This window comes from Xenopus laevis, chromosome 1S, assembly GCF_017654675.1.
Source record: "Xenopus laevis strain J_2021 chromosome 1S, Xenopus_laevis_v10.1, whole genome shotgun sequence".
NCBI classification, from domain to species: Eukaryota; Metazoa; Chordata; class Amphibia; order Anura; family Pipidae; genus Xenopus; species Xenopus laevis.
The window spans coordinates 142429728-142457341 of record NC_054372.1 but is presented as its reverse complement, the minus strand read 5'-3'; the positions used below and the strand labels follow the sequence as shown (position 1 = coordinate 142457341).

At 37.1% G+C, this 27614-nt stretch overlaps 2 protein-coding genes across 7 annotated transcripts in view; one reads left to right on the top strand and one right to left on the bottom strand.

Annotated features, from left to right (window-relative positions):
* pi4ka.S (phosphatidylinositol 4-kinase, catalytic, alpha S homeolog) overlaps nucleotides 1-18858 on the bottom strand; it is a 69541-nt gene extending 50683 nt beyond the window's left edge. The window contains exons 1-15 of one of the 2 annotated variants that reach the window (XM_041575619.1): nucleotides 18703-18858; nucleotides 13592-13708; nucleotides 9682-9775; nucleotides 9136-9224; nucleotides 8684-8756; nucleotides 6757-7016; nucleotides 6497-6563; nucleotides 5715-5863; nucleotides 4822-4887; nucleotides 4484-4580; nucleotides 3857-4048; nucleotides 3629-3729; nucleotides 2431-2560; nucleotides 2221-2350; nucleotides 972-1067 (exon numbers count right to left, since the gene is read on the bottom strand). In XM_041575619.1, the coding sequence (XP_041431553.1) occupies nucleotides 972-1067; nucleotides 2221-2350; nucleotides 2431-2560; nucleotides 3629-3729; nucleotides 3857-4048; nucleotides 4484-4580; nucleotides 4822-4887; nucleotides 5715-5863; nucleotides 6497-6563; nucleotides 6757-7016; nucleotides 8684-8756; nucleotides 9136-9224; nucleotides 9682-9775; nucleotides 13592-13708; nucleotides 18703-18807 (1766 nt within the window). In that variant the 5' untranslated portion in view covers nucleotides 18808-18858. 2 annotated transcript variants of the gene reach the window in all.
* Nucleotides 18859-18970: 112 nt separating this feature from the next.
* snap29.S (synaptosome associated protein 29kDa S homeolog) lies at nucleotides 18971-26186 on the top strand. Of its 5 annotated transcripts, none has more exons than XM_018239520.2 (6): nucleotides 18971-19121; nucleotides 20701-20952; nucleotides 21337-21530; nucleotides 21721-21806; nucleotides 22594-22686; nucleotides 25278-26186. In XM_018239520.2, the coding sequence occupies exons 2-6, from the start codon at nucleotides 20713-20715 to the stop codon at nucleotides 25436-25438; spliced, it is 774 nt and encodes a 257-aa protein (XP_018095009.1). In that variant the 5' UTR covers nucleotides 18971-19121; nucleotides 20701-20712; the 3' UTR covers nucleotides 25439-26186.
* The last annotated feature ends 1428 nt before the right edge of the window (nucleotides 26187-27614 follow it).

Sequence of the window (27614 nt, the reverse complement as noted above, 5' to 3'; positions counted from 1 at the left end):
GATGATCCATCATGCACGCTTGATTTCTCCTCCCTGGCTATCTCCTATAAGGAAGGCAGGGAGGAGAAATCTAGCGCCACACGATGGATCACCTGATCACTTTCTGAAGAGGAGCGCAAGCGGAATTTCGGTAAGTTATTTCTTAATAAAGACTTAAAGTTTAATTTGTCTTGGTTATTTTTTCAATGTATACTAACGAATTTTTTTTAAATATTTTTTTGATGTTAATGGTCCTTTAGTACAGAATATTCCACAAACGATGTGACTGAATCCCGAGTTTCCTCTTTATGGAGCATGCCATGTTATATTGACTACACTAATCTAGCAGATAGCAGAAAGTGATGCATATCCCATTCAGCTCAAAGCATAACTTAAAAAAAGCAAAGGTAATTTATCCCATCTTGCCTGCAATAATATAATGATTATTAAGATATTTGCACAACCTTTATTACTGGGAGTTATGTCTGGGAGGTAGCTTCATGACTGAAGAAATGGGTTTAATATTATTCAGCTTAATTTAATAACTATTGCCTTTTGTAGCATGACATTTCTTTTTATTAAAGAAAACCAGCAAAACACTGCCTGTGAATCGCATCCTGCAACATATATCAGTAGGAAACAAATGGAAGTACAGGTGTGAGCACTTCACAAGCCAGTGTTTTAGCAGAATTGCCAAATACAGCTACTGCTGTATGTTACTACAGTAAGAATAATCATTGTTTTAATACTTTTGTAAATGGCGAATCAAGTTATATGCTGACAGAAATAAAGTGATTTTTTTTTAAAAAAAAATTAATTAATGAATAAAACTTTATCAGTCTTAAGTACAGAGGCCCCATAAACAATGATATTGCAAACAACATAAATTGCTGGGTATGTCTTGGAATAATACCTTAAAATGTGGGAAGACTCACAATAAAAGTATTTAGATCCTTTTTTATTAGCATTACATGATGGTAATAGTTACTTACTTTTCATTCTCCTGAGATATATACAGGCGATTTGATAAGCTGGCAAGAAAAGCTTCTACAATGACTGGATCTATGGTTAAACCAGCTTTTAAACATCTATGATGAAAGAAGAGTAGAATTCAGATGGGGACATTGAATATAACAATTATTGAATCGATTTCTAGTTAATTAAGCAATATGTACACTTGGCTACCACCATAAGACATATGGTAACTCCCTGTAAAGGGCCATTTCTATTATATAGCTGCCATTAAAGGAACGGTAACACCAAAAAATGAAAGTGTTTAAAGGTTATTAACACATAATATTCCATTAGCATGCACTGGTAAAAGTTGAGCGATTGCTTCAGAAACTGTACTATAGTTTATATAAACAAGCGGCTGAGTATCCCTGGGGGGGCAGCCATTTAAGCACAGGCTACTAAGTAGGTAACAGATAAGTTCTGAAGGATCATATTGTATACTACAGAGCTCATCTGTTATTTGCTGTGTATCCTGTGCCTTTTCTTCTTTTTTCAGCTTTCAATGGCTTCCCCCCATGGCTATACATCAGCTTGTGTATATAAATTGTAGCAAAATACAAATGATGTCCTCCGCACTGCCTTTTCAGTCTTTTTAGGAATGCATCAATCCTCGCTTGGGTAAACCGCTATCCCAACAAGTGACAAAAATTAAAGAATGAGGAGAGCACTGTTCAATAGCAAAAACGCTGTGGTTGTGTTTATTAAAATTGTGTATATAAATTGTAGTAGTGCTTCTAAAGTAAACATACATGTTTTACCAGTACATTATATTTTCATTACTTTAAAAGACTTATTTTTTGTTGTTACTGTTCCTTTAATAATGTGGGGTGTTAAGGTAGTTGTGGCCACTCTGCCAGTGAAAATGGCTACTTAGGCAAGGCTTATGGCAATTGCATACTGTGTTGATCAATTGCCTACTTCAGTTGATCAATTGATGCAATGATGACTTCAATGCACCCTCAGAGGGGATTGGAAGTCAACTGTAATCCTAACAATGAAGCAAAGAACATGGGAACTTGCCCTAAAACTACAGACTGATCCATTAATACCTTTAAAATTAAATCAGGCTTTAAAGTAGGTAAGAAAATAACTATATATATATCAAGGTCTTAATACTTCCATTAGGTGAATTCATGAGTGAATTGAAAATAAATGAGAATAATGGCTGCTTGGAATTAGAAATTCAGTTTCTAATTCAACATTTCAACAAATAAAGTTTGAAAGTACCTGCAGATGTTATCTATGGCAATATCCCGCAGCTGCTCATACATAGATGCCTGGCTTTTCTTGCCAGACATAATGCTCATAGTGGATTCGGAATGCTCATTGGTTACACTGATCTTTATATCATTTGCACCTAACAGAACAGAATAGTTTTGTAAATAGCAACAGTAGACGGTGTCCTCATTAAAAGTTAATCTTTTCATAAAGTAATACCTGTCTGATATTGGCTATGGTATTTATACAGCTTCACCAGCACCGGAGATGGGATCACAAGAAAATCTCGTAGCGAAGGAGTCACAGAATGTACTACTACAGGAAACCGCTCACATAGACGTCCTAGTCCCTGACAAAAACAAAAGAAATATGGACCATCTAATTACAGACTTGGTAGGGCTCACAATTTAAAAGGTTCTAAAATAAACAAACTTTGATTTAACAAAATGTTGTGAAAATCACATATAGTAGAGATGGCAAAGCATTAATTCTACTACTCTTTTTTCCAAAAAAATAAATAACCCCTTTCTAGATCTATGATTTCCAGCTTTGTAATATATCAGTGCGATGGAATTTGTGCATGTCATCTTAAAGGGATTGCTCACCTTTGAGTTAACTTTTAGTATGATGTAAAGTGATAAGAAAATTGCAATTGTTTTTTATTTTATATTTGTGGTTTTTGAGTCATTTAGCTTTATTTAGTTATTTATTTATTTGTATTTAGTTATTTATTTATTTGTATTTAGTTATTTATTTATTCAGCAGCATTCCAGTTTTCAAGTTCCACAATCTGGTTGCTAGGGTGCAATTTACTGTAGCAACCATGCATTGATTTGAATAAGGGACTGGAATATGAATAGTAGCAAAAGCAATGCATTTGTATCCTTACAGAACATTTGTTTTTTAAATGGGGTCAGTGACCCCCATTTGAAAATTGGAAAGAGTCAGAAGAAGAAGGCAAATAATTTAAAAACTGTAAAAAAAAAAAATAATGAAGACCAATGGAAAAGTTGCTTAGAATTGGCCATCCTATAATATACTAAAAGTTAATTTAAAGCTATTTTGACAACACTGCTAGATTTACAGCAATGTCATGTGGAGCTTCAATTAAAAGGTTAACGCTTTGCATTACAGGTAAAAAACAACATTGTCCAACTTTTCCATATAGTGAATCAATGTGATATAACCCACATAGTTGAACATTGTGAAAGGATGTTGCCATACAAACAAATCTATGGAGCCCATACACAAGCTGTGGGCAATAAAAAGCCTCTGACAGTTCACATCTGTCCCATAAAGTATGCAGGTGTTTTGTTTAATACATTTGACTTAAGCAGAAAACTAAAAAGCAATAAAAAATGCATTAAAATAACACAATTACGTAATGATCATCTCTTTAATTCCAAGTCATGCATACCTGTAAGCAGCATATTAGAAGAGGCATATGAGCTATGATCACTTTGCTAGATGTCTTGGACTGCAGCTTTTCAGATAGTCTGATGCAAAGATTTTCTGCACCTTTATTGAAAAATATTAAGACTCCATAGTAAAGAGGTTAAATACAGCTGTATTCAAGCAAAAGGGTTTACTGGTAAAACAGAGGTATGAAATGGAACTACAGTATCTAAGAATCTCAAGCATTTACCTTGTTCATCTTTGACAGCCCACACCATTAGGTCCACACATGCTGCATTTGCCTGACAACGCAATTTCAAGGGGCTAAGTTCATTATTCACTCGATCCATATCATGCAGAATTTTTTGCAGCTCACCCTGGCTGCTGTTAAACTGTTCAAGCACAAAGTCATGAATCTCCTTCACAAATGAAGTATGGGGATCTAGAATAGGAAACAGGTTTTTATTACCCTTTTAAATGTAATGGAGTTTTTCAAACAAAAGTGACACACTTTTGTGTTACTGGTCTTGCGAATGTGCACAAAAGAATGGGTGCATGTATAGACAAACTAAACAAATGGCAAATTAAAGTGAAGAAAATGGGAACATATGGATATAAAATTAAGTAGAAAACAAAGATAGGCATTGTCAAACGTTAAAATAAAGAGAAGTATTAAAAGTATAAAAAAAAAAACTGATGCTGCGAGAGGCAAGTTTCATGCACTCTGATGGAATATTACTTTTTTGTAGAATGCTTTTCTCACCTGTGGCGACAAAGACAAACCTAAGGCATGCAGCAAGACGTTTAGTCAATAAAAGTTTGAGGACCATAGAATCTTGCAAATGCAAGTACTGTAGTCAATTCAAGATCTGCATACCTTTAACGTTGTAAAGTGTATCTCTGAGCATCTTAAACATAGCCACGTAGAGGGGATCGCTGAATGTTTTATAATACAGGTTTACACTAGCATTGGCCTAGGAAAATCAGAAATATGCACATGGAGTAAAAATATGAACTATGCCAAACAGTAATATCAAATGTAAAATAACCACATATTACAATCTTACAGTACAAAATTGTAAAAAAAACTACGATTGGCAAAGAGCATGAGTCATTCTAGCCTTGACAACAAGGAGCAAATGCACTGAAGGACCAGGGTCCTGTCAATATTTTTCACCAGGGGCCAAACAGCTTTAGCAACGTTTATGCACTTACTTCTGTAATTTCAGCAATGAGCATGTCCAAAGAGCTCAGGAATAGGTCTGTCACAATCTGTTTGACCTGCACAACAAATAGAAAGCAGCACTTAGCAGAATTGCACTGTTTCAATGTTATATGCAAATGATAATTATTATAATGAATCAAAATAAAATCTATGGAACATTCTGGTGAGTAATGAGAATCTAAACTTGATGGACTTATTTTCTCTCCCAATAACTATATTGTTCCATCCAGCCTACAATGTATTAAAGAACTTCAACACACAGGTAGAATGTGTAACAGGGATTTACCCTGTGCTTAATTGTGCCAATTAAACCTGACGAATGAGCTCGCCCCTGAAACATTGATGTATGGCTGTGCACAATTAAACACATGGTAAAGCCCTGTTAAGCATCCAACGGTGTTCTGGAGTTATTTAATACATTCTATATATGCTGGAGGTACCGCCCTCCTATAATCTGCAGCACTGGAGAGGACAGGTGTGCGCATGTGTATCTTTATGTCCCTGTAGCTTGCACCAAGCTTTGGAGACTGTGATGGTGTTAGGTAAAAGGCACACAAATTGACTCACAAATATAGGTGATAGTACTGTATGAACAATGCTACTTATCTATTCAGATTGAATTCTGCATTTTATCACAGAGAAAAAAGGCATTGTCTAATACCAACACTGTGATTAGCAGGGAAGCAGCAGCATGCAGTGTAAAGGAACCAGGAAAATATAAAATAACATTCAAACAATATTTAAAGCAGATAAAGAAATATTAACAATGATGGTTTTATTTCTTAAAAATAAACATATAGCTCTAAGTAATACTCTGCCTTGGAAATGTTTATCACGTGACACAATTAGATTGAAAAGTAATCCCAGAAACGTATATTTGTACCATATGTAGTAGCTGACGCAGAATGTCTTGGGGCATATCAAAATCCTTGTTGTTGACACCAGTGAAGAGAGGCGAGACTGAGAAACTAGAGCTGATGGTGGTAAGGTAATAGTCGGGATCCACAGCACTGCCATCTGGCAAATATGACCCTGTATTTGAAAAAAAATATACATACATTTTACATGTATATAATATGTGTGTCTGTACTGGTTACTTGTGCAATAACACTTGTATGCAGCTCTTTTTTGTAAACACTGATATATGTATATTTTGGCCAACACAATTCCCCTATTTGCCTTTGCCATAACACTGCAATAAATATTTGTGCATTTAGAATACAGTCTGTAGTATTAACAATAAAGATTTATACACAGTGCTTACAATGGCAAATTTTGTGGCTGGGAACAACATATAGTACTTTAATAACAGTGAGCCTACATCAGGAATTAGTAAACAAAAAAAACCCAAAAAAAGTGAACCACTCTTTAAGGAGTATTCTTTTATAGAATGCCCCATTTTTAGCAACTTTGCAATTATTTTGTTTATTTTAAAGATATTGAATTATTTGCATTCCTCTTCTGCCTCTTTCCAGCTTTCAAATGGGAGTCACTGAGCCCAGCAGTTAATAAATATTGTTCTTTGAGGCTATACTTTTTATCACTTATCTTTTTATGTAGGTCCTCTCCTTTTTTTTATAAGGATAAACCGATGCATATGCAAATTAGGTGCGGGGAGGGAAAACAAGTAATTCATTCTACTCAGCTTTATTATTTTTGAAATACCTTCAAAGTAAGGAATAGTAGAGCCTGCAGGAGAGCCTGGAGGAGGGACAATGTGATCAGGACTAACCTGCAAAACACAAAAGAGGCATATGTCACAGTAGAGCTGCCTTAAAAAACACAGAGAATCTATTTGTTTATGGTTTAGTACATCTGGAAATAACTTGACGCCATGAAACTCTTACCAGAATGTTTCCCAGTATTAAAATAAAGAAACACTATGTACAAATATTCTGAAGTGCAATACTTTATCCACTATGTACCTGTGAGCCACTGGAAACACTGCTGGTTTTACGCTTTAGAGAATCTCCCTGGCATACAGTTAGTAGTGAGCTTGGCAGGATGGAGCGAAAGTCATTAAAGGAACGCCTGCGTATTCCTTCTAGTTCCTCTGGCGCCTTTAGTGACTGTGGGGACACTTTGGGGAACAGCTTGGACAAAAGAGACTCTTCAGTGTTGCTGTATCGTCCAAAGGCCCGTGATATTCCAATCAAGCATGGCACTGCATATTTACACAAGTATTCTATAAAAGTAGTAAAGAAAATTAGATTTACTTATTGAAAACCAAGTAAAATGTAAAGAGAAAAGTGTTTAATTTTAATAAAATTACAGTGGGCGAATGTCATCCTTTTATTTTGCTTGAAAATTTAGAAAGTAAGAGAGACAAATAAAAAGAAGGTCATGTTTTTGCTGAAGTGATGGCATTCACAAGTCTTTATTTCAAAATGCTTCCCAAGGACTGGAATACCTCATCAGATGCAAGTGAGATTGGCTATTTAAGCCAAGCCCCTTGTGGCGATCCATGACTAAGAAGGTTCAATGTGTTTTATTTGGAGCAATCACCAGGGCCGGATTTACTTAGTGAGCGCCCCTAGGCCCACTGCCATTCGTCACTGCTGTCCCCTCCCCTTTCATCATCTGGACTGGAGCAATGGGGATTGGCGCACGGGAAATTTAAAAAAAAAAAATGGTTGTATCACCAGTGCATCCCCACCGTTTTTTAACCAATGTGAGTGTGGTTGGGCAGCATGCTGCCCCCCTAAAACCCTGCCGTCCTAGCCTAGGTGGCCTTTCCACAAATCCGGGCCTGGCAATCACATGGGTAAGGCATTTTCAAGAGGATTGTCAACTACTGTAAATCTCCTTGTGTGCAAGCACCTTAAAGGGACAGTGTGTAATACTCAACTATTGACTGCATGTTAAAAGAATAAAATAGGTAAGGATGGACTTTATATCTATGTAATAACATCACTTCCAATCGAGACAGTTAACCTGCCTACAATTACAGAATTTAAAATGGGAAAAAAACATATCTGAAAATTAAAGGGATTGTTCACCTTCAAACAGTTTTTTTTTTTCAGTTCAGTTTGTTTCAGATAGATCACCAGAAATAAAGACTTCTTCCAATTACTTGCTATTTTCTATTTATGACAATTTTTATAACATTGAAGTGTAAAGATTTTCACCTTCTATAGAATCTCTGGGAGGGTGGTAGGGTTGCCATCCTTTTCTGGACAAAAATATTGGCCTTCCTATTCCTATATATTTATGTATTTCCCCTATTAATAACATTGGGATCAACCATCATTTTAACTGGCCAGGTGGGTAAAATACCGGCCAGGTGGCAACCCTAGAGGGAGGGTTGCTGACTCTTTACTGTTCTAAATTGAAACATTTAGTTGATACATTTGTTATCTTTGTCCCTGATAAGCAGAATTTGTGAGTTTGATTAAAGGCAGCTGTTAGAATTGATACAATAGTTGATACAATAGTTGCTGATATTCCACAGATACTGCTGAGAAATATATCAACTAACTGTATCAACTAAATGTCGCAAATTGTAATAGTTTAGAATCTGCTCCTGGATCACTGAGCTGCCAGACTGAAACCCTGGAGACAGGAACATTCAATTTTGTGAAAACAGTAACAAATAAAAGATAGGAAGCAATTGAAAAAGTATTTGTTTATGGTGAACAATCTGAAAACAACTCAACTGAAAAAGTGTTTGGAAGGTGAACAACCCCTTTAACAGTAAAGCGTACTGCATCTGCTGTGCTGCTATGATCTGATCATATTACAGATAGCAGTAGTGGCTGATAGAAGATCCCATTAACCAAGTATGGGGTTTATATGTGGCTTTATAGATTTCCATTTCTGTGCAGAATGTTCCTGAACTTCTGTGTTACTTGCCTTTATCTTGAATTTGAGGTGACTGGCACATTCCTAGCAGACACTGCATCACATCCATAAGAGTCTCTAAGATCTAAGGAAAAAAATGTCCAAATATAAAAATGTACTCAAATAACTTGAGTGCATGAAAAAAATAAGAAAAGGAAACCGACTTGATGATAATGGAGCAGGAATCAAGGATCTAAACTACACCAAAGACAGCAGCAGAAAAATGTGAATGCCAGGAACAGAATATCGAAGTGTCTATTATTAAACACAACTGTACTGGATCTTAGAGACAAGAAAAAGCAATTCTTAAAGGAAGAGAAAATGAATGATGAGGACAGGGTGACAGTGTTCAGTGGCAGCAAGCAGCAGTCCCACAAGTCAACAATTTTGAACCACAGGTCTATAGTTGTGCCACTGAAGGGAAGAATTGCATGGTAAAATTAAATTAAAGAGAATCACTTTACCTGCCCTCTGAAGGCCTGATCCCTGTGAGCAACATCCGACAGTAGCGTAACTAGACAGAAGCTAAATGTTTCTGCCACTGGAAGGGTCCCTGCCAGAAAAAAAAATATTTCAAGAATCAGACAAATACAGAAGTGACTCTAAATCACATTTATATTCCTCATCTGCATGACAAAGAGACCACTTGTTGTATCCATTAAAACTACACTGAAATGGTCAATCTAAAACAGTCTATGGTATTTACAATATCAAGGGAAGCAACATTGAACACAAATAATCACGTAAATAAGAATGTCACATGTATGACCCTCCATCTGCTGTGAATTATAAAAAAGCAGTCAGTGTGCTGAGGATGCTTGGAGCTGTAATTCTTAAGAGCAGGAAGGCTAGCAGTTTAATGAATTGTTTGGTATATTTGTAAATAAAATAATACAACAAATACATGTGTATATTTGCAGTCTATTGACAGTTTGTTATGTTTACATTTTCTAGCTGACTAAAGTGGGAAATGTATGCAGCAGTATAGACAGAATAAGCATAGTGCTTACCTTTTCCCTTGCGAGAATTGCTTTCCTCTATCCACTGCACCTTTGGGAGGCCTCTCAGGAGTTTCAGAAGGTATGGAACTACACTTTCTTTGTGCTGAAAGCAAAACAGCTTGCCATAAATATTGTGGAACAAATAATACATAATGTGCATCTTTGCAGAACTAGAAAAGAGCAGTTACTTCAAAATCTAGTACTGAAAACTGGATTATAAATTTGAGATTATTATTTTCCCCCTAACAAAAATCATTGGTTTATTGTATACAGGAAGAACAGATTTCTGGTCCGATACTGATGGGATCTGAATAATATTTACAAAGTGCTTGAGGTTCAAAAAGAGAACGTGTAAAATGATTCCTGTGTTACATACACAATTGTACATACAATACCATGTCCCAAATAGATATGGCCGTAGCCACGGGTGGTCTACTTCACAAAGCCAAACAACACAATATCTGCCCCATGGTATATCTGACCAAACAACCCTACTCATCACCCTGGACCTGCTTTCATCCAGGACAGCTAAATCCTGGAGACTGGTCCCACTATGGGAAGCTGATGATACAGTATCCAAGATGGCCACTAAATCTATATCGGAGTATTGGGTCTTAAATGATGGAAATGCTACAACCCCTTATCCTGTGAGAAGCATTTGGAGCCACTATAAGAAAAAATGGGAAATTACTGGTCTACACACAATCCCTTCCAAAGCAGTATCTAGAATTTGCACTGACACAGGTAACATAATCACTGACCCCAGTGACATTGCAAATGTATTCTTCAAGTTCTACCAGCACTTATACACCTCTCATACCACTTAACAACTTAAACAACTTTATAAAATGGGAAGGCATTCCATACCAAAATCCCAAAGCCTAAATAAGTGTTAACAGTATCCTTGTTTATCTGGGGGAAGAAATCCCAAGATTTGCAAAATCCAAACTAAAGGCCTGCTTTATTGAAGGGGTGCTGAGGTTCCCAGACCTGTACTACTACTTCATGGCCTCCCAACTATACTATATAGGTTTGTGGTTAAAACCAGACCCCAATAACCCTAATTTTCAACTGCAAACCACACTGACTCAGTAGAGATGCGGAGATACATACCTTACAGGAGAATAGTGGACCTGCAAGCTAAACACTAAATCGTTATCACTAGTGATGGGTGAATGTGTCATGTTTCGATTTGCCGGAAGATTCACGAAACCGTGAAAAATTTGCAAAACGAATTAAAGTCAATGGGCGACAAAATAATTTTGACGCATTTAAATTTTTACACGAGTGACAATTTTGATACACATGACTATTTTGTCCAAATGCATTAAAGTCAACGGTGCAGGTGCATTTTTGCCGCACTTTTGCCAATTTATTTGTGGGTGGCAAAATCCATGCATGCCCAATTTATTCGCCCATCACTACTTACCGCCTCATGTACAGCCTGGAAGGAGTTACTACAAACCAGTCATCTCCTTACCCCTCCCCTTCTCACAGCTGACGTTCCATTATGGGGCAACTATCACCTACCCCATTTACAGCAACTTCTCACATATGTGAGATGGCTCAGTGCTGGGATCAAGACACTAAGAAATGCAGATCGTCAGCTACTCACTAGGGGAAAAAAACGTACAAGTGAATCCTGGCGTGCGAATCAAACAACTGGTATATCTGCAATGTAACCGCCCCCCCCCACACACACCCTTTATCGAGACCCTTAAGTGACTGTTTCCCCAAAAGATGGTAACCGAACTATATGGGAACCTACTTTTCATGCTCCCATCACCATTCACAAAAGCATACACGACCTGGCAGCCAGACATCTCAACCATCACAGGAATGGGAGGAATGTGCACGCATTCAATTTTAGATGTGACACCATCTTCATATTACACCACTACGACTTAGCAGAATGGGTGACACAAATAAAGCATACTGCCCTAAATGCTGTGCATGAGGCCAACTACCTCCACATGATGTGGGACTGCACCAAAGTTAAAAAATTATGAGATAGGGTAATGACCCATGTTCCACTAAACACAAAGCAAGACTTGTGGCGATCCCTATGCCAGGAAGGTGCTGTCCATGAAATGGCTGAATCCAAAATCACATTCTCTTTAATTCTGATTAGACTTAGTCAGCAAGTCTCCCTTTAACACAGCTGACGTACCTGGCCAGAGGGTGCCCATACAAGTATACCATTTGGCTAAATCTTAATAGTCTGTGACACTCGCTTCTCTATGGGATCACTCACATTTATGCTTGCACAACCCAACCTCTAGTGTCTTTACAAATATCTGATTTGTAAAAATGATTGCTCTTATGACTACTGTAACAAACAAAAATACTTATATTGTGTTCCTGTCATCCCCCTCCCCCTCCCCCCCATCTCTTCTGTAACCCTTTCCACTGACGTTGAAAATAAAATAAACACTATTAAAGAAAACCAAAAAAAAAACTGTGTATCTTAATCTGGCCACAGATGGGGTGATATAATATGTTTGTGTAATTTGGTCTCATCGACACACCTTTTTTGCAGCCTTTAGTGGTGCTTTACTTCCTTGGATGCCTAGTTGGATGTTGTAGAAGAAGAGGAACAGCACTCACATTAAACCTCCAGCACTTCTCTTTTTATTAAGCCACAGACTTGTGTAATGAGTTTAATGTCTTGAGGACAAACTAGTGGTTTAACTATAGAGGAAGCAGGCCTGGGGACAGGGGGTGGCATACCACGGGGTCTGCTTCCTCTGTAGCCACCATACTATCTCTGTGTGACACAAGCAGAGAGGGGATGGTTGGGTAAGTTGCTGTACACACCAGGTCCTACCTTCCTCAAGGGCTGTGTGGCTGTGCAATGACAATAAATGAGGGCCATCAGCTACAGTGACAAGGAGTTTCAGGTAAATGACCAATAACAAAAGAAGCTCTGCACTTACCACAATCTTCTCAGATATAAAAGCATGAGTGTTTTAAGTTTTATGTGCAAGCAGCCAAACATATAAAGGGTCCTCCACCCATAAATTATTTTTTTGCATAGCAAAAGAATATGTAATTTTTAACAACTTTTCAACAAACATAACTTTAAAACCACTGAAATATTTTAATTTATTTATAAATGTAATTGCAGTTTTTTGGTCTGACTCTCAAAGAACATGTAAACCCTATATTTTACCATGAATATAAGTTGGGCACATCGACCCCCACCCAAATGGCATAATTTTTACTGCATATATTCCCTCTGTTCACCAGCACATCACACTTTCCTAAAACAAATAGCAGCCATTTTCTATCTGACATGTCATCAGTGACGTTTACATCTGCAAACAGCACATGTCCACAATAAGATCCATGGCAATCAAAAATGCAGACAGGCAGAGCTTACTTTCATAAAAAGCCCTGCTTGGGTTATAATGGTTAAGATGAGTTTGGGGGAGGAGGTTAGGAAAAAATTAGGAGTAGACAGCTAGAGCAGAATTTCTATGGGAAGCAGCAATGCCAACTCTTTATATGTGGCTAGACTGGAGTGGTCATCTTTTGTAATCTGAACTGAGAAGGTTCTCTGCCTGAGCTTTGAAGTAAGCATGCTCAGTAGCCAACCATTAAAAGAAATTCCAGAGGGTGGGGGGTCAAGTGAGTTACAGGAGTAGAAATCCTTAGGCTAAGTGTCACACAGGGCTTGTAATCGGCCTTCTCAAATAAAGTGAATAAACATAAGACTTTTTTTGAGCTAAATCAGCTGAGTGTGCCCACGTATGAACAGATACAATGGTTTCCGATGCGAACAGAAGAGGAGGCTCACAGTTCTCACTTTGCCTAGTGGATTATCTGCAGTTAATGTCAACGCTCAGAATGGTGCTTTGTCAGTGTTAGTTGAAGAAATATTTATTACTACAAGTAGGAGCATATGGTCAGTAGATACCTGAAGATCTGACTCCACCAGAAATATTCCTAAAGCAATAAGTGCATCTCTTCGCCTCTCATCCAACTGAAAAACCCCATGATAATCGACAGGGCACATGCATAGTAGTTTCTGCACCTGTTTGGAGAAGAAAATAAGAGTTTTCAGATAAAAGCAGAGATTTTGACAATTCTGTGAGAAATAAAATAAGAAAGATTCAGTAATGTTTCCACATACAGAAAGTACAAACCAGGAAATCTTGCAGTTAATTTAAAGTAAAGAAACTATTAATTTCGCCATAACATATAAAAATGTATTCTGGGCATAATGAAAGGTTTCTTTGCAAATCTTTAAAACGTATTATTTTGAATAATGCATGGTCTGAAATGGATTACACAGCCTGCTTTGTTGAAATCCCCTATTCTGTTACAATCCCACATACTTTAGAATGCTTAGCTGCACGTGCTTTGAATTTGTGGATATTCACATGCGTAGATCAAATACTACAATATATTCTGGGACAGTACTTTTTATCACTCTACATGCTCAAACCTGCATTCAGGCCCTTTGTTTAAAGGAAGGGGCATATTTTTTTTAGTATTTTTATGCACAAAATGTCTTAATGGTAGGGATGCACCAAATCCACTATTTTAACATTCAGTCAAATCTCATAATCCTTTGTGAAAGATTTTGCCAATCACAACAACCTGGATCTGAACCCTAATTTGCATATGTAAATTAGGGAAACCAGGGGAAGAGAGAAACGCGTGCACATCGAGCGGCTGAAATCTTTTTAACTTCCTTGTTTGTGTGAAGCAAAGTCAGGTGATTTTTAGGATTTGGTTTGGCCAGGAACTTGGAAAAGGCAGAATCTTGGCTGAATCCCGAACTGAATCCTGGATACTTAATGGCCTTAATATATTAATAATGGGTAAGTGCAGAGGATCTTGTATATTGCACCCCCTTATAATGATTTAAAATGGTTTACTGGTGAACACAACATTCTATTTTTGCTGCACTCAGGCCTCATCAGTAGGGCATATTTTCTGAATACCCACACAGAATGAACAGGTGGATCAGTAAGAACATAGCTAACAAATCCAAGGAAAGTTAAAGGAATTGTTAAGTATAAAAATAAAACCTGGGTAAATAAATAGGCTGTGCAAAACAAAAAATGTTTCTAATATAGTTAGTTAGCCAAAAATGTAATATATAAAGGCTGGAGCGACTGGATGTCTAATGGAACAGAACAATACTTCCTGCTTTGCAGCTCTCTTGGTTTACACTGATTGCTTATCAGTCAGTAACCAATCAGTGATTTGAGGGGGGCCACATGGGTCATAACTGTTGCTGCATGCTAAGGATGAATTGAAAACTCACTGAACAGTTATGTCCCACATGGCCCCCCTTCAAGTCGCTGACTAACTCAGAGTTAGAGAGCTGAAAAGCATAAAGTAGTGTTCTGTTAGACATCCAGTCACTCCAGCCTTTATACATTACATTTTTGGCTAAGTAACTATTTTAGAAACATTTTTTATTTTGCATTTACAACTGTTTCTTTAAAGACCCTACCAAATGGCAAAGAAGAAGACATCATTTTCTTCCGTTAGCTTTGTCTGTTTGGCTTAGTACCATTCTACCGCCATAGGGGTATATTTATCAAAGAGTGAATTTAATAGTGAAGTTCCGCCACTAGAGCGAAATGCCGCCACTCCCCATTCATTTCTATGGGATTTTTAAAGGCGTATTCATCAAAGGGTGAACTTTCACCCATTGATAAATACGCCTTTCAAAATCCCATAGAAATGAATTGAGAGCTGCGGAATTTCACTCTAGTGGCGGAACTTCACTCTTTGATAAATTTACCCCTTAATCTTTCGAGATGCAGATGTTCCTGGTCTAACAATTAACACACTTAAGCTGGCCATAGACACAAAGATCTGATTGTATGAATCGAGGATTCGTACGATTTTCGGACCGTGTGTGGAGAGTCCCAACATTTTTCGTCCGGCGGAGATCGTCGTTTGGTCGATCAGACAGATTAAAAGATTTCTGTCGGCTGCCAATAATATCTCTGCATGTACTGCCGATCGTACGATTTTCAGAGGGAGACTGTCACCAGCTTTTGTCGGACATAACTTTCGTACGATTGCTGTCAGGGGCAGAACATCGGCTGATCTGTTCTTTTGTACTTTATTTGATCTGAATAGTTAGTGGCAGGTCGGGAGATGGGGAAGTCCGATCGTACGATCATTCATACGATCAGATCTTTGCTTCTATGGCCAGCTTTAGTTGTATTTCACAAGCAGTAAATGATTGATAAACCTGTGCCACTCTGTTAGAAGTCAGAACAATGCAATGTTGCTGATGGCCTGAGACAAATGTGAAAAGCTAAAGTTAAGTGCTGAAAGCAAATATTTGACTGGGTGCTATAAAATACTGCACTAACACAAATTTACAGCTACTATGTATTACTTATCAAACTAATGTAACTACCATGACTTAAAAATGGCAGTAGCCTTAAATTGCAATATTCATGATTTTCTGTAGCCTATGCAACTGAAATTGGGACATCAGGACGTCATATTCTGATGTGGAATGTGCACATGATATCCACCTTGAAGGATTACATCAAAAACAAAGCTAGCCACACATGGGCCAATGTTGTCAGGCCACGTGACCATATCAAGCCAAATATATCTATATGCTGGCTAATGGCTAAAAACAAAACAATTCAGAACTGGTCACAACTGGACAGATTCTAACTACACAAAATGAAAAATGTTTTCCATAATTAGCTGCTTGAGTCAGTGCATGTGATCACTGGCCAGTCTGCAAGACAGATTGTCTGAAGACTACAGAAGCATTTAATTGGTTAGTCTGGTAGCTGCCCTTCATTTGTGAAACCACAGATGTTTAAAATTCTCATAAATGCATCTCATATACAAGCACTATCATATATTACTTGCTGCTGTTAGTTGAGAGATAAGTTGTAAGGCCTTTCCGAAAAGAATCCAGATTCCAAATGAACATGTTAAAAAAAATAAATTAAAAAATTAAAAACTTGGCAATATAATGCCATTTTTCAGTTTATTACCATTTACATGATAGAAGGGCTGGCTGATACAGCTGCATGTGACAGCAGAAAGTCTGCTGTCTTTTCCTATAAAGGACTTGTGTTGAGTTTTTCCAAAGTATTAGCATTCCCTATCTGACAGTCTACCTGGCTGTTATATTTTGAAAGGCAAACATTATACAATCCATAGAAAATTATTTGAATTTAGAAATAGCTATGCAGCACTTCATCTGAACAACAACTCACTGCTATATAAGGGACTCAGCACTCTGTGTGTGAATAAAACAAAATGCTCATAAGAATGTTTAATGGACAAGCTCTAACTTGTGCATAGTTGTACTTATTTAAATTATTTTCATTTTTGCCCTCTGAAGAACTTTTTTCTCCCCATTTCTTTTTTTTCTTTGTTTTGTACAAGCAGTCACATTCGGGCCAATAGAACACTCTTGTCTTAAAATGTAAACATAATCCAAGATTATTTCCTATGATAATCAATATTTTACAGTGGAAATAAATACAAATCCGTATTAAAATAAAAACTCTTTACCCAGTCTGAGCAAACACCACAGTCTTGAAAAAGGCTTTTCACAATATTGACAGCCATACACACACAGTCTAATCCCCCAATTTAATATAATACATTATATAATATAAACATCTTGCTCAGATCGCAATATATGACATTATATTGGATACGGCCGATTACATAAATGTACCTGGAAAACCGATACAATATTAAAGTTTTCAATTACTCGTTACCATTTTTTCTTAACCAAAATTGCTTTATTGAGTTCTCCACATGCATAAAAAAACCGTACGTCATTCATGTGGAGGTTATAATATACAATCTCGCTGAGTAATTTTTACATCAATTTTAGTTTAAGCAATGTAATAAAGAAAGCATAGAAACTTGTGCTCTCTAAGGTGTGACTATTGATCTGCATGGTCTTATGGTTATTTAGAGAAATTATTTTTATTGAGCGTAAAAGATTTTTTATCTCCAGTCAGACAGAGTTATAGAGAAGCAATCACGCTTACAACTGATCGCTACAACAAAAACATACCAGGGTAACATTCTAATTTAATCTACCAACTAAAACACTCTCCCAATTATTATGCCTAAAAAATTGGCCCTTCTACATTGCCATGGTAACCCCATTACCATAACTTCCTGTAGGTAATGCTGAAAAAATAATGGGTATTTGCCCCTTTACAGTAATGTAAAGAGGCTTATTTATCAACATTCTCATTTTAGTTATTTTAGTGGGTTTTGAAACCACAACTAAACTCACATTCTCTAAAATCATGACTGTCATGGAATCAAAATGTATTTTATTGCTTGGAAAAAAAAAATCAGGAGTATGGAAATGTGTCTTGGTTTGGAATTGGATCATATGAATCCTACATGATAATGTTATCAGTTTAATATTAAGAAATGTACTCCCTCAGTTAACTATAATCAAATAAACAGATACTACTTACATATATTTCAACTATATGTATGGACTCTGCTAGCCAAAAAGAAATTGTGCAGAAAGTTCCAAAATACACAAATTCCATTTTTCCATAGAATGCCATTTAAGTAAACAATTCTTATGTGTCTAATAATTTGCATTCTCTGTTAAACAATAAGCTGCAAAAATGTATATACTGCTGCAAAAACCATTCTGTTTTGGGTTTTGTTTTTTTAAATCTTTAGCAACCTATGAAAAGCTCAGAATGGCTCCATATCCAGGAACCCCCTGGCCCCAAGCATTCCAGATAATAGATCCTACATCCATTAATGCACGGACAGGTAGCTGGGAGTCCCCAAAGTGTATAACCTAAAGAAATGAATAACATGGAGAGATGCGGTCTTTACACACGAGTAAGCCTTCTAATAACTCATTTGCAAGCCATGTCTGCATTAGACGTTCTTACTGACAACAGGAAACAACTCAAAAGCAGCAGATTATCCTAATGTCACATCACATCTGTCATTCTGTCTGAATTTATTGTTCGTCACTAGAAAACGCCCCGCTCTACCACACTCGGTTATGTCAATGGGAAAGCTCACCTTCTCAAAGACAGCAGGTCTCTGTACGGCTAGGGAACGGGCCAGCGACAATACAGTGTTAAAATAAAACCCCCGAGATCCACTGCAAGCCCCCTTAGCCGCCATGTTTCTCTTGGAGACGTCACACTTCTACAGTTGTCATGTGACCCACACACATGAAAGTGACGTTACGCAACATGGCGTCTGCATTTGTAATTTTTGGGGAAAAAAATCTCCAGTTTCTAATATTTTTTTTTTTTTGCGGATCTATAACTTTAATAACACAGCAGAATTCAAATACGTTTGTGGAAATGCTCTAACTAAACGGCGATCATTTTTAAACCGGAAGACCTAATACCAAGAATGCGGAAGTAGGATCAAAGCAGCTTCGTGACGTCAGAGGAAGGGCGGAAGTTGCTTTAGTAGTACAGAGAAGTCAGGTGAGTAGTCAGGAAAGCTTCTAGGATAGGGTTCAATGGTTATGATTTACTCATGGGTGGTGAGTGAGATGGAATGAATCCGTGTAGATCACAAGTGGTGTGTCAGTGGACTCGCTACAAGTTTCTTACCCGACACAAAATGCCAGACTCTGTAGCTTCATGATGCATTCTCTCCTCTAACTAACCTGGGTATGGCAAACCATTTACTTTGGTGATGCCAGCTACTGTATACACAACAGTAATTATAGGACTACACAAGGGGGCTTAGCTAATTCCAATAATATGTTCTTTAAGTAGCCTCTATTAAAACTTTCCGAAAGTTACTAAGCAAAGTATACCAAAATTAGTGACTGGGGGCTACACAGATTGGGGTGTCCACAAACAACCAATTTAGAATACATGTACCAAAAATATGGACTTAGTCTCCAACTATGAGCCCGTAAATAACATAATTTTGTGAATAATCAAAACATGTAAGTAAAAAGGCAATATTTGCTCACAACCATGCCATAATACATGTTTAAAATCAAGTTAAAAGCATGAGGTATTGCATGTGGGAGAAGGGATCCCTCTCATCTGGATGCTTGACCTCAAACACCTGATAGATGTGAGTCAGATGTGAGGAAAATGTATATACAATTAAATATACAGGCTAACCACCCTTTTCATATTATTAATGCACAGTAAAGAGCAAATCAAAATGTGGCATTTGCCATAATGTTGGTTATTTGTTGTCATAAGTATAAATTAGTCCCGGGATCCAAAGGGCCTTGTGATGAACAAGGTCATGTGTTGGCGTGCAATCAACGATATAGATAAAAGCTGCTCAGTCCTTTAATCTTTTCATTAACACAGGGTGCTGATCGAAATCACTTTTATCAATCCTGTCCTTTGAACTCAAGTTTGAAAAAACGCTCACCCTGTAACAGCTGTGACCTGGGTGTAAAAATCCCAGGTCCGACACTTCAGCATAAACCAAATTAGCATAAAGAACTTGAATTGGGAAAATATAATAATAAAATAATTTTAAGTTTTATAAAAATCTGTCCCAGCTCTCCAGGAGTAAAATCCCGATGTGGTGGTTAGTGTTAGTGCTCTGGTGGTAATGTCTAAATATAAAGGTCACAAACAACATTTTCTGGGTTATTTGGTCTATAGCTGTTCTAGAGTCGCCCCGTCCTATTTTTTGTTGATAAAGACCCCACTTTTTCTGCAGCAGGCTCTTTCGTGTCATCTAATTTAGTTAGAAAATATTTAACTGGATTAACTATTTGATGTGTTTGTATGGGGCCGTGTAGGTCAAAACATTGGTTCAATAAATTACAACTTTTTTCCACCTTGCAAGACCTGTGAGGGCAGTTGTATATGATGTTATATAGTTTTTTTTATTCTGGCATCCAGGCAATTAGCTTGTTCAAATGGACTGCAAACTATAACTGTTTGTTTGTGAGAAATTTAATATGGTGAGACCTGTGTACATCTTATTTCAATGGTTGTTGCCTTGATTAAGTTTTTTACAGTGGCTTATGTTAGTATTGCTATATCTATACTGAAGTGCTGTTCCATTCTTTTGTTGAAGCTGATTTTCAACATGTCCAGAAGCTACAATCCGTTTGATGAAGATGAGGATGATAACTTTAAGCCAATGAAGTGGAATGATGCAGCAGACCCTTATGAAGACCCAGTAGAAAGAGGAAAGAGGGAAGCAGCTGACAAGCAAAGGATATTGCATCAAGAGGTCATGAAGAAGGCTCAGTCCATGGTTGACAGCAGCAACAGGTCTTTGTCACTAGTCTATGATTCTGAGAAGGTTGGGGTGGATACTGCAGAGGTAAGTATCCAAAAGATTGCCTTTACAATTTAGGTATTTGGTACCTAAAAGTTTAGAATGAGAGTCAAGACAGCATTAATAAAACTGCAGAGGTCCAGGGATCAATTTGGCGATGTTTCCAGCCTTCCAAGTTTTTTCAGCGAATAAAACAAGAACCAAGCTTTTTAAATTCAAATCTAGTTTTTATAAATTGAATCAAATTAAATTTTTTGGGTTGTTTAAATTCATTTGAATTTTCAAAATTAGATTTTACTAATACATTTCGACTAGTCGAATTTCGAATTCATGGGAGTTTAGGGGAGTTTAAAAAACTCACATGAATTTGAAATTTGACACTTGATAAATTTCTCCCTGTGTACGTATTGCTGCCTGTTTGTCCTCCAGGAACTTGTCCGACAAGGAGAGGCTTTGAAGCGAACTGAGAGGATGGTGGATAAGATGGAACATGACATGAAAACAAGCCAGAGACACATTAACAGTATAAAGAGTATGTTTAGTGGATTCACAAACTACTTTAGGTCAAAACCAGGTGAAACACCCCCTGAGAATGAAGAAACTGAATATCAATCAAGTACAAAGTAAGTCCTCTTTATTTTGTTGCTTGTATATATATATATATATATATATATATATATATATATATATATATATATATAGATATAGATATAGCTAGATATAGTTTGTATTGATTGTGTTGTCTTGCACATTTGCTTTTTTTCTCCTTCTAATCATTCTTTGAAATTTTTTTCATTACTCCTTTTCGTTTAGACTAGCAGAAGCTATGTCGAGCAGCAAAGCACAGGAAGAGAACTATCAAGCTGCACATCCCAACCTGCTTAAGAGAGAAATTTTAGGTTGGTATGATAGCACCTACAAAAAAAAAAAGCACTATATTAACTTCAAACTCCTGGGTGTTGCTAAACAGATATGTAGGGGTTTATTTATTAAAACGCAATTTTCTTTTTAAAAGCCTGATTGCAAAAATTCACCATCTAAAACCTGTCAAATTCATGTATAAGTCAATGGCAGCTGTCCCTTTAACCATTTGAAGAAGTTTTTAACATTCACGAATTTTGGGAGTTTTGGGTTTTTGACATTGGATAACACTCTATTCGAGTGGAGTTTGATAAGATTTTTTTTGAGTTTTTTCTTAGTAAACTTGAAAAATTCAAGGTGGTTTTTTTTTGTTCTGATTTTTTTTTCCATGTTCTTTTTTGGGCTGTAGAAGAAAACCTGCTTTAAGTCACATCCTCACAAGAAAGTGCCAGATATGATGTTCTGTGTATGTACAGCAGTCCATGCAACCCAGGCAATATTCCCCTGTTGCCAAAAGAGCACTAATATGATGACATCATCAGTGTGTTTCCTAGACTTGCTCAAAGTAAAAAAACTTCTGCTCTTTGCTGCAGTTGTCATCATTGTTTACAAAAAATGGTTAAATATAACCGCATTTTTATATATCTGTGACATTGCATGGTGTTGTTCTGTCGGTGTTCAGTCATTTACTTAATATCGTAATCTTAATTAATAACTTTAATATCTGCTGTACATCTGATATGATTATTTCAAATTAACTTTTCATTTTATGTGAAGACATTTGCAACAGCTTTTTGTACTAATTTTATTTTGTTAATCTTGTAGAGTCAAGCAATAATACAGGAGCATCCAGCTCAGAAAATCAACACAAGAACCAGGTGTTAAGAAGTTATCACCAGAAAGTCGACAATAATTTGGGTAAAAATAATGTTTTTACCTTAAAGGAAACCTGAAATTAAAAAGTTTATTTTCTGCCTATACATCTCACTTAAGATAAATTCTTAAAGGGGAAGGAAACCTAGTCGGCGCAAACCCCCCACCCCCCCTCCCATTTGTTGCCCACCCCCTCTCCTCCCCCCTGGCCTACCCGTCCCGCTGGGCAAATGCCCCTAACTTGTTACTTACCCTTCTGCGCAGGTCCAGTCCAGGGAGTTCACAAACGACATCTTCCACGCGATCTTCTTCCTGCTCTGAACGGCGCATGCGCAGTAGGATCATTTCGCCGGTACGATCTACTGCGCATGCGCGTGACTTTTGGCGCATGCGCAGTAGATCCGTACCAGCGAAATGTTCCTACTGCGCATGCGCCGTTCAGAGCAGGAAGAAGATCGCGCGGAAGAAGACGTCGTCTGTGAACTCCCTGGACTGGACCTGCGCAGAAGGGTAAGTAACAAGTTAGGGGCATTTGCCCAGTGGGAAGGGTAGGCCAGGGGGGAGGAGGGAGGGTGGGCAACAAAGGGGAGGGGGGTGGGGGGTTTGCGCCGACTAGGTTTCCTTCCCCTTTAAGCAAAGCATAGGTCCCAGGGGTTTAGGTGCCTCATTATTTCTGCATGTAGAAATCCATAAATTAGATTTAGAGATTATTTCTACCTCTTAGCCAACTGACTCTGTGTTGGTAATTGATCTCCATCTGAATACACTAGTAAAATAGTTACCATGCAAGGAAGCAGTAGGGGATAAAGCTGATTATAAAGAAGATCACGTTGTCCTCTCAAAAGGCAAGATAAATCAAAAATAGTGCCAGAGTTTTTTTTGACATGGTGTTACATTCTGTTAAATAAGGGGCCTAGGTTTATAAAGGGTCTAATTAAAAAGAATGTACCAGTACACAGTGGTTATAGGAAACTCCAAGGCCACCTTACGAATAGTGTTGGGGTTTTATAATATTCAATTAGTGTTCATGCAATTCCAAGGCAATGCAAGAATATGTTTAAGCATACAATAAACCCCAAGCATTAAAATACAGTAGTGGGACACCCTCCCCTTCTTTAGATCAGAACTTTACAACCACATTATGTGGGTAGAAAAGCAATTGTACAAAGGTGCAATATGCCTATCTATTCTCCTTTGCATTGTACTGTGCAAGTCTGAAGTCTCATATTAGGCCAGTTTTAGCAAGAATATTCCCCAGACTGCTTTTCATTCAAACTGCCATAGCTAATCAGAAGCTCCCTGTGGGCTTAGCTTAATTTTACCCCCCTGCTGAAAGGATTGCAAACCAGAGAAGTTATATTTTTAAAGTACCAAAATTAAGAAAACAGTAAAGGACAGATAATCACCCTTGGATTTACCATTTTTGTATTTTTCCATTACAGAAGCTTATGTTTGAATACTCTCTAGGTTCAAAGCAGTTGACCAAATTCAGACTAATTGACACAAGTATCAACTTTATAGATGTGTCTGTTTGTGAAAAATCTTTCCTAAAGTTTATAATCACAAAATAGAATGAACTGCTGAGAATTCTTTTGGATATTTTTTTAAATAAATCCTTATTGATCTCATGGGCCCATGGGCAAACAATGGTCTTGTGTGAGGAGGCTGGTCTTGCTGTCCATGATATTACATTGTAGTTCTTTGCTGCCAAGTTGAAAAATGCCAGGCAAGTGGAATTTTCCCACGTGAGGCTTGAGAAAGGGCCAGAGTAGGCCAGAGAATTTGCCTTGTCTTTTACCTTTAATAAAACACCTTCATTTCTTTGATTTATGACTTGCTACCTCTGGCAATGGTCTAAGGAACTGGAGCAGCCACCCATAAAGGAGAAGATGGTTGCTCCTCTCCTAATCATTAAAGTGTTGATCTTTCATAATAAATATGTCCTCTTGATTACAATGAGCTTAAGGTAATGGATCATACTACCAATCATGAGTGTCACAAATGTTTTTCAAATTACTGAAGCCTCAAAACCTTGTGTCTACAAAAGACTTTTCCCCATGAGTAACTTAGTACCATCTAACATGATAACAAAGGAAGGATTTGTTTTTGTTCATAAGGTTAGGAGTGAAATTACTCCTTTCAACTTGACTACAAAGCCATTATAAATATGACTGCTACCAATTCTATAAATACCTTCAGTTTTAGCATATATTCCATAAACAGTTTGGAGGATTGAAACTCAAATTACCATAAAATCACATTAGGAAACTTTGGAAATCAAATCGGTGCGAGTGCATTGGCGCAGGCGATTATTCATTTTAACAGGGGGAAGGCAGTTTGGGGAGATTGTCGACCCGAAAAAGAGGCAATTAGTCGCCAGGCGACTAAATCTCCCCAAATCTGCCTGTGTGCCCCTGCCCTAATGGGAAAGAAGCACACTTGCAGCAGTTTTATGTCTAAATTATCTAACGATGGATTACAGGCATCAAGGCAGCCATTTATAGATGAGTTAAAACTGAATGGCAGGGTGTAATCCATATACTGTACTCCTTTTTCATACCTACAAGATTGTTTTTAAAATATTTGTACTGTTTAACCAGTCTAGGTGATGAAGTGGTGTTATTCTTTCCTTCTAGATGACATGTCTTTAGGTTTAAGTCGACTGAAAAACCTTGCGCTAGGACTGCAGACAGAAATCGATGACCAGGATGATATGCTTGGGCGCCTGACCAACAAAGTAGATAAGATGGACTTAAACATCAAGACCACAGACAAGCGGATCCGTGAAGAGCTATAAGATACAAATTTCAACCTCACCAAGACCCTCTGCTCCCTTCAGTTTTATTCTTGTGGTTTTTATAATGTTATGCAGTTTTCTTTTTTTTTTTTTTTACTGGGACCCAATTCCACACATCCCTTTTGGAATCCTATATCTTCTGTATAACGTATAATACATTAAATTTGTTAGATTTAAATGTGGATGATGTTTTGCAGTATTCTCACTAACTAGACCCATATTTAGATTTATAGTCTTGATATTGGAATTGTAATGTCGTTTTTGGCACTTTGTTATAGCTCTATTTTAAATTCATTTTGTAGGTATTACCTTACTGCTATGATAGGATAAACAAATGAACATGCCTTTAATAAACGTACACTTTTTACACATGCGAATAATTTAGGTTTTTATTGACCTTGCCAGATGCAACTTCTTTTTTACTTTTTCAGGTAAACATTTTAATCTAGTATTACCAAACTTTGTGTATAAATGTATTTATAAATATATGCGATGCTCCTGTACACCATACTGTGAATATTTTTTCAGTTTGTTGATTTAAAAAAAAACTAATAATCTTTGCCATTATAATTTTAATTAACTTGTTTAATAAATTTGTACCATTTGTCTTCTTCAGTCTTAACCACTACTCAATAGACTGATGATTGAATGGGTTAACAACTTTTTTGCTTGTTTGCCAGAGATAATTTATTAATACTGCCTTTTACTGCCTTATACTGACATCTTATTAAAATATTTTGGACCTATATTAAACAATCTTTTCCTTTGTTATTAGCACACTAGGGCATATTTAAAGCTATTAAAATATTACATAAACATTACAAAAATTTACTGCTGCTGTTGTAGGCTGCCTAATTTTATATTCGCTAAATTTAAATACAGTTTAGCTATTAGCAATGAAAGCATTGGAGCCTGTGTTTCACTGTCAAATACATTTTTACTTGGAAGCATATTTTAAAGATAAACCCCACCCTACATACTAGATTAAGAGGCAGCATAATACTAAGATACCTTCTGCAGCAGCATATTTATCTAGACATAATATTGATAAATAAATAAAGAAATGTATTTGGCTTATTGGTGCAGAGTTGCATGTCCTATCTCAATATGTAACACATTTTTTTAAATTACTGTTTTAACTATAAAAAATAACATACATACACCTCAGTTACTACTCCATGGAGCCTATGGGAGGAACCTATCTTGAGGATGCATCTTCAACTAGGATAAACTATGTGACAGACATGGCCAAAAAATAATATTACACTTCCAAGGTAACCGCCAAAAAGAATTGGGTCTATTTAAGATCTTAAGCAATAAAATGGATGCATATTTATGTGCATTTGGATGCTACCCAAAAAACTTAGCACTTATATAATTCTCCTTTTAATTTGTGCATAGTGCCAGTATGCCTGGACTAGCTAATAAATACTAGTAAGTACTATTTGGTACATCAGTTCTTGTTTCTTTGTTGCAAGTTCATGGCATTCTCCAGAAAATCAATGAGGTTCAGGCAGTTAATGGCATCCATGGGCTATTAAAAGTTTGTAGTTCTCCTTGCTCTAAACATTGTCAAGATGAACATGTATGCATTTAGAGCATGATCTAATCATGTCATTAGCAAAACATTACTTTAAATTTATCTTCCATTCTAGATTTTTTGTCAAACTTCTCAGAGCTCATCTTGTTAAGGTATTTAAGCCTGGGTTAATGAGGACTTTATTTGCTCAGTAATGGCATTACAAATGTAGGGGACTGATAAATGGTGTCTTCATTTATTTTGCATTCCCCTAAGAATTGGGAATCCTTAGTCTATGGAGGGAGTGGTTCCCCTTTCCAGGGGCACATTATGACCCCTAACTATCCCCTAAGTAAGAATTGTCCAGCCTCCCCCCTTGTGTGGCCCCCCATATGAAAGTTTGCTTGCGGTGATTTCTTACCTTGTGTAAGATTTAAAAGGTATCAGATATAAACTGGCCTCTGTATTATTCACACCTCAAATTCAGACAGTAAACTTCTGCATTCACTCCTGTAACCCCCCCTGCATTGTTTACACCTGTAACACCTCTATTGTGCACACAACATATACAATGTCAACATTTTGCAGGTTAGGTTGGGATGGGGTGCGGGTTGAGTTTTTACTGGCCCACACATCATTAGTGATGACGTTTATCGC

Excerpts from the sequence above, each read along its gene's own strand:
- snap29.S (XM_018239516.2), top strand. The coding sequence starts at position 19,157 with ATGGTTATGATTTACTCATGGGTG. Across the intron at positions 21,531-21,720 it reads GAATATCAATCAAGTACAAA|ACTAGCAGAAGCTATGTCGA; the intron begins GTAAGTCCTCTT and ends CTTTTCGTTTAG. Across the intron at positions 22,687-25,277 it reads GAAAGTCGACAATAATTTGG|ATGACATGTCTTTAGGTTTA; the intron begins GTAAAAATAATG and ends CTTTCCTTCTAG.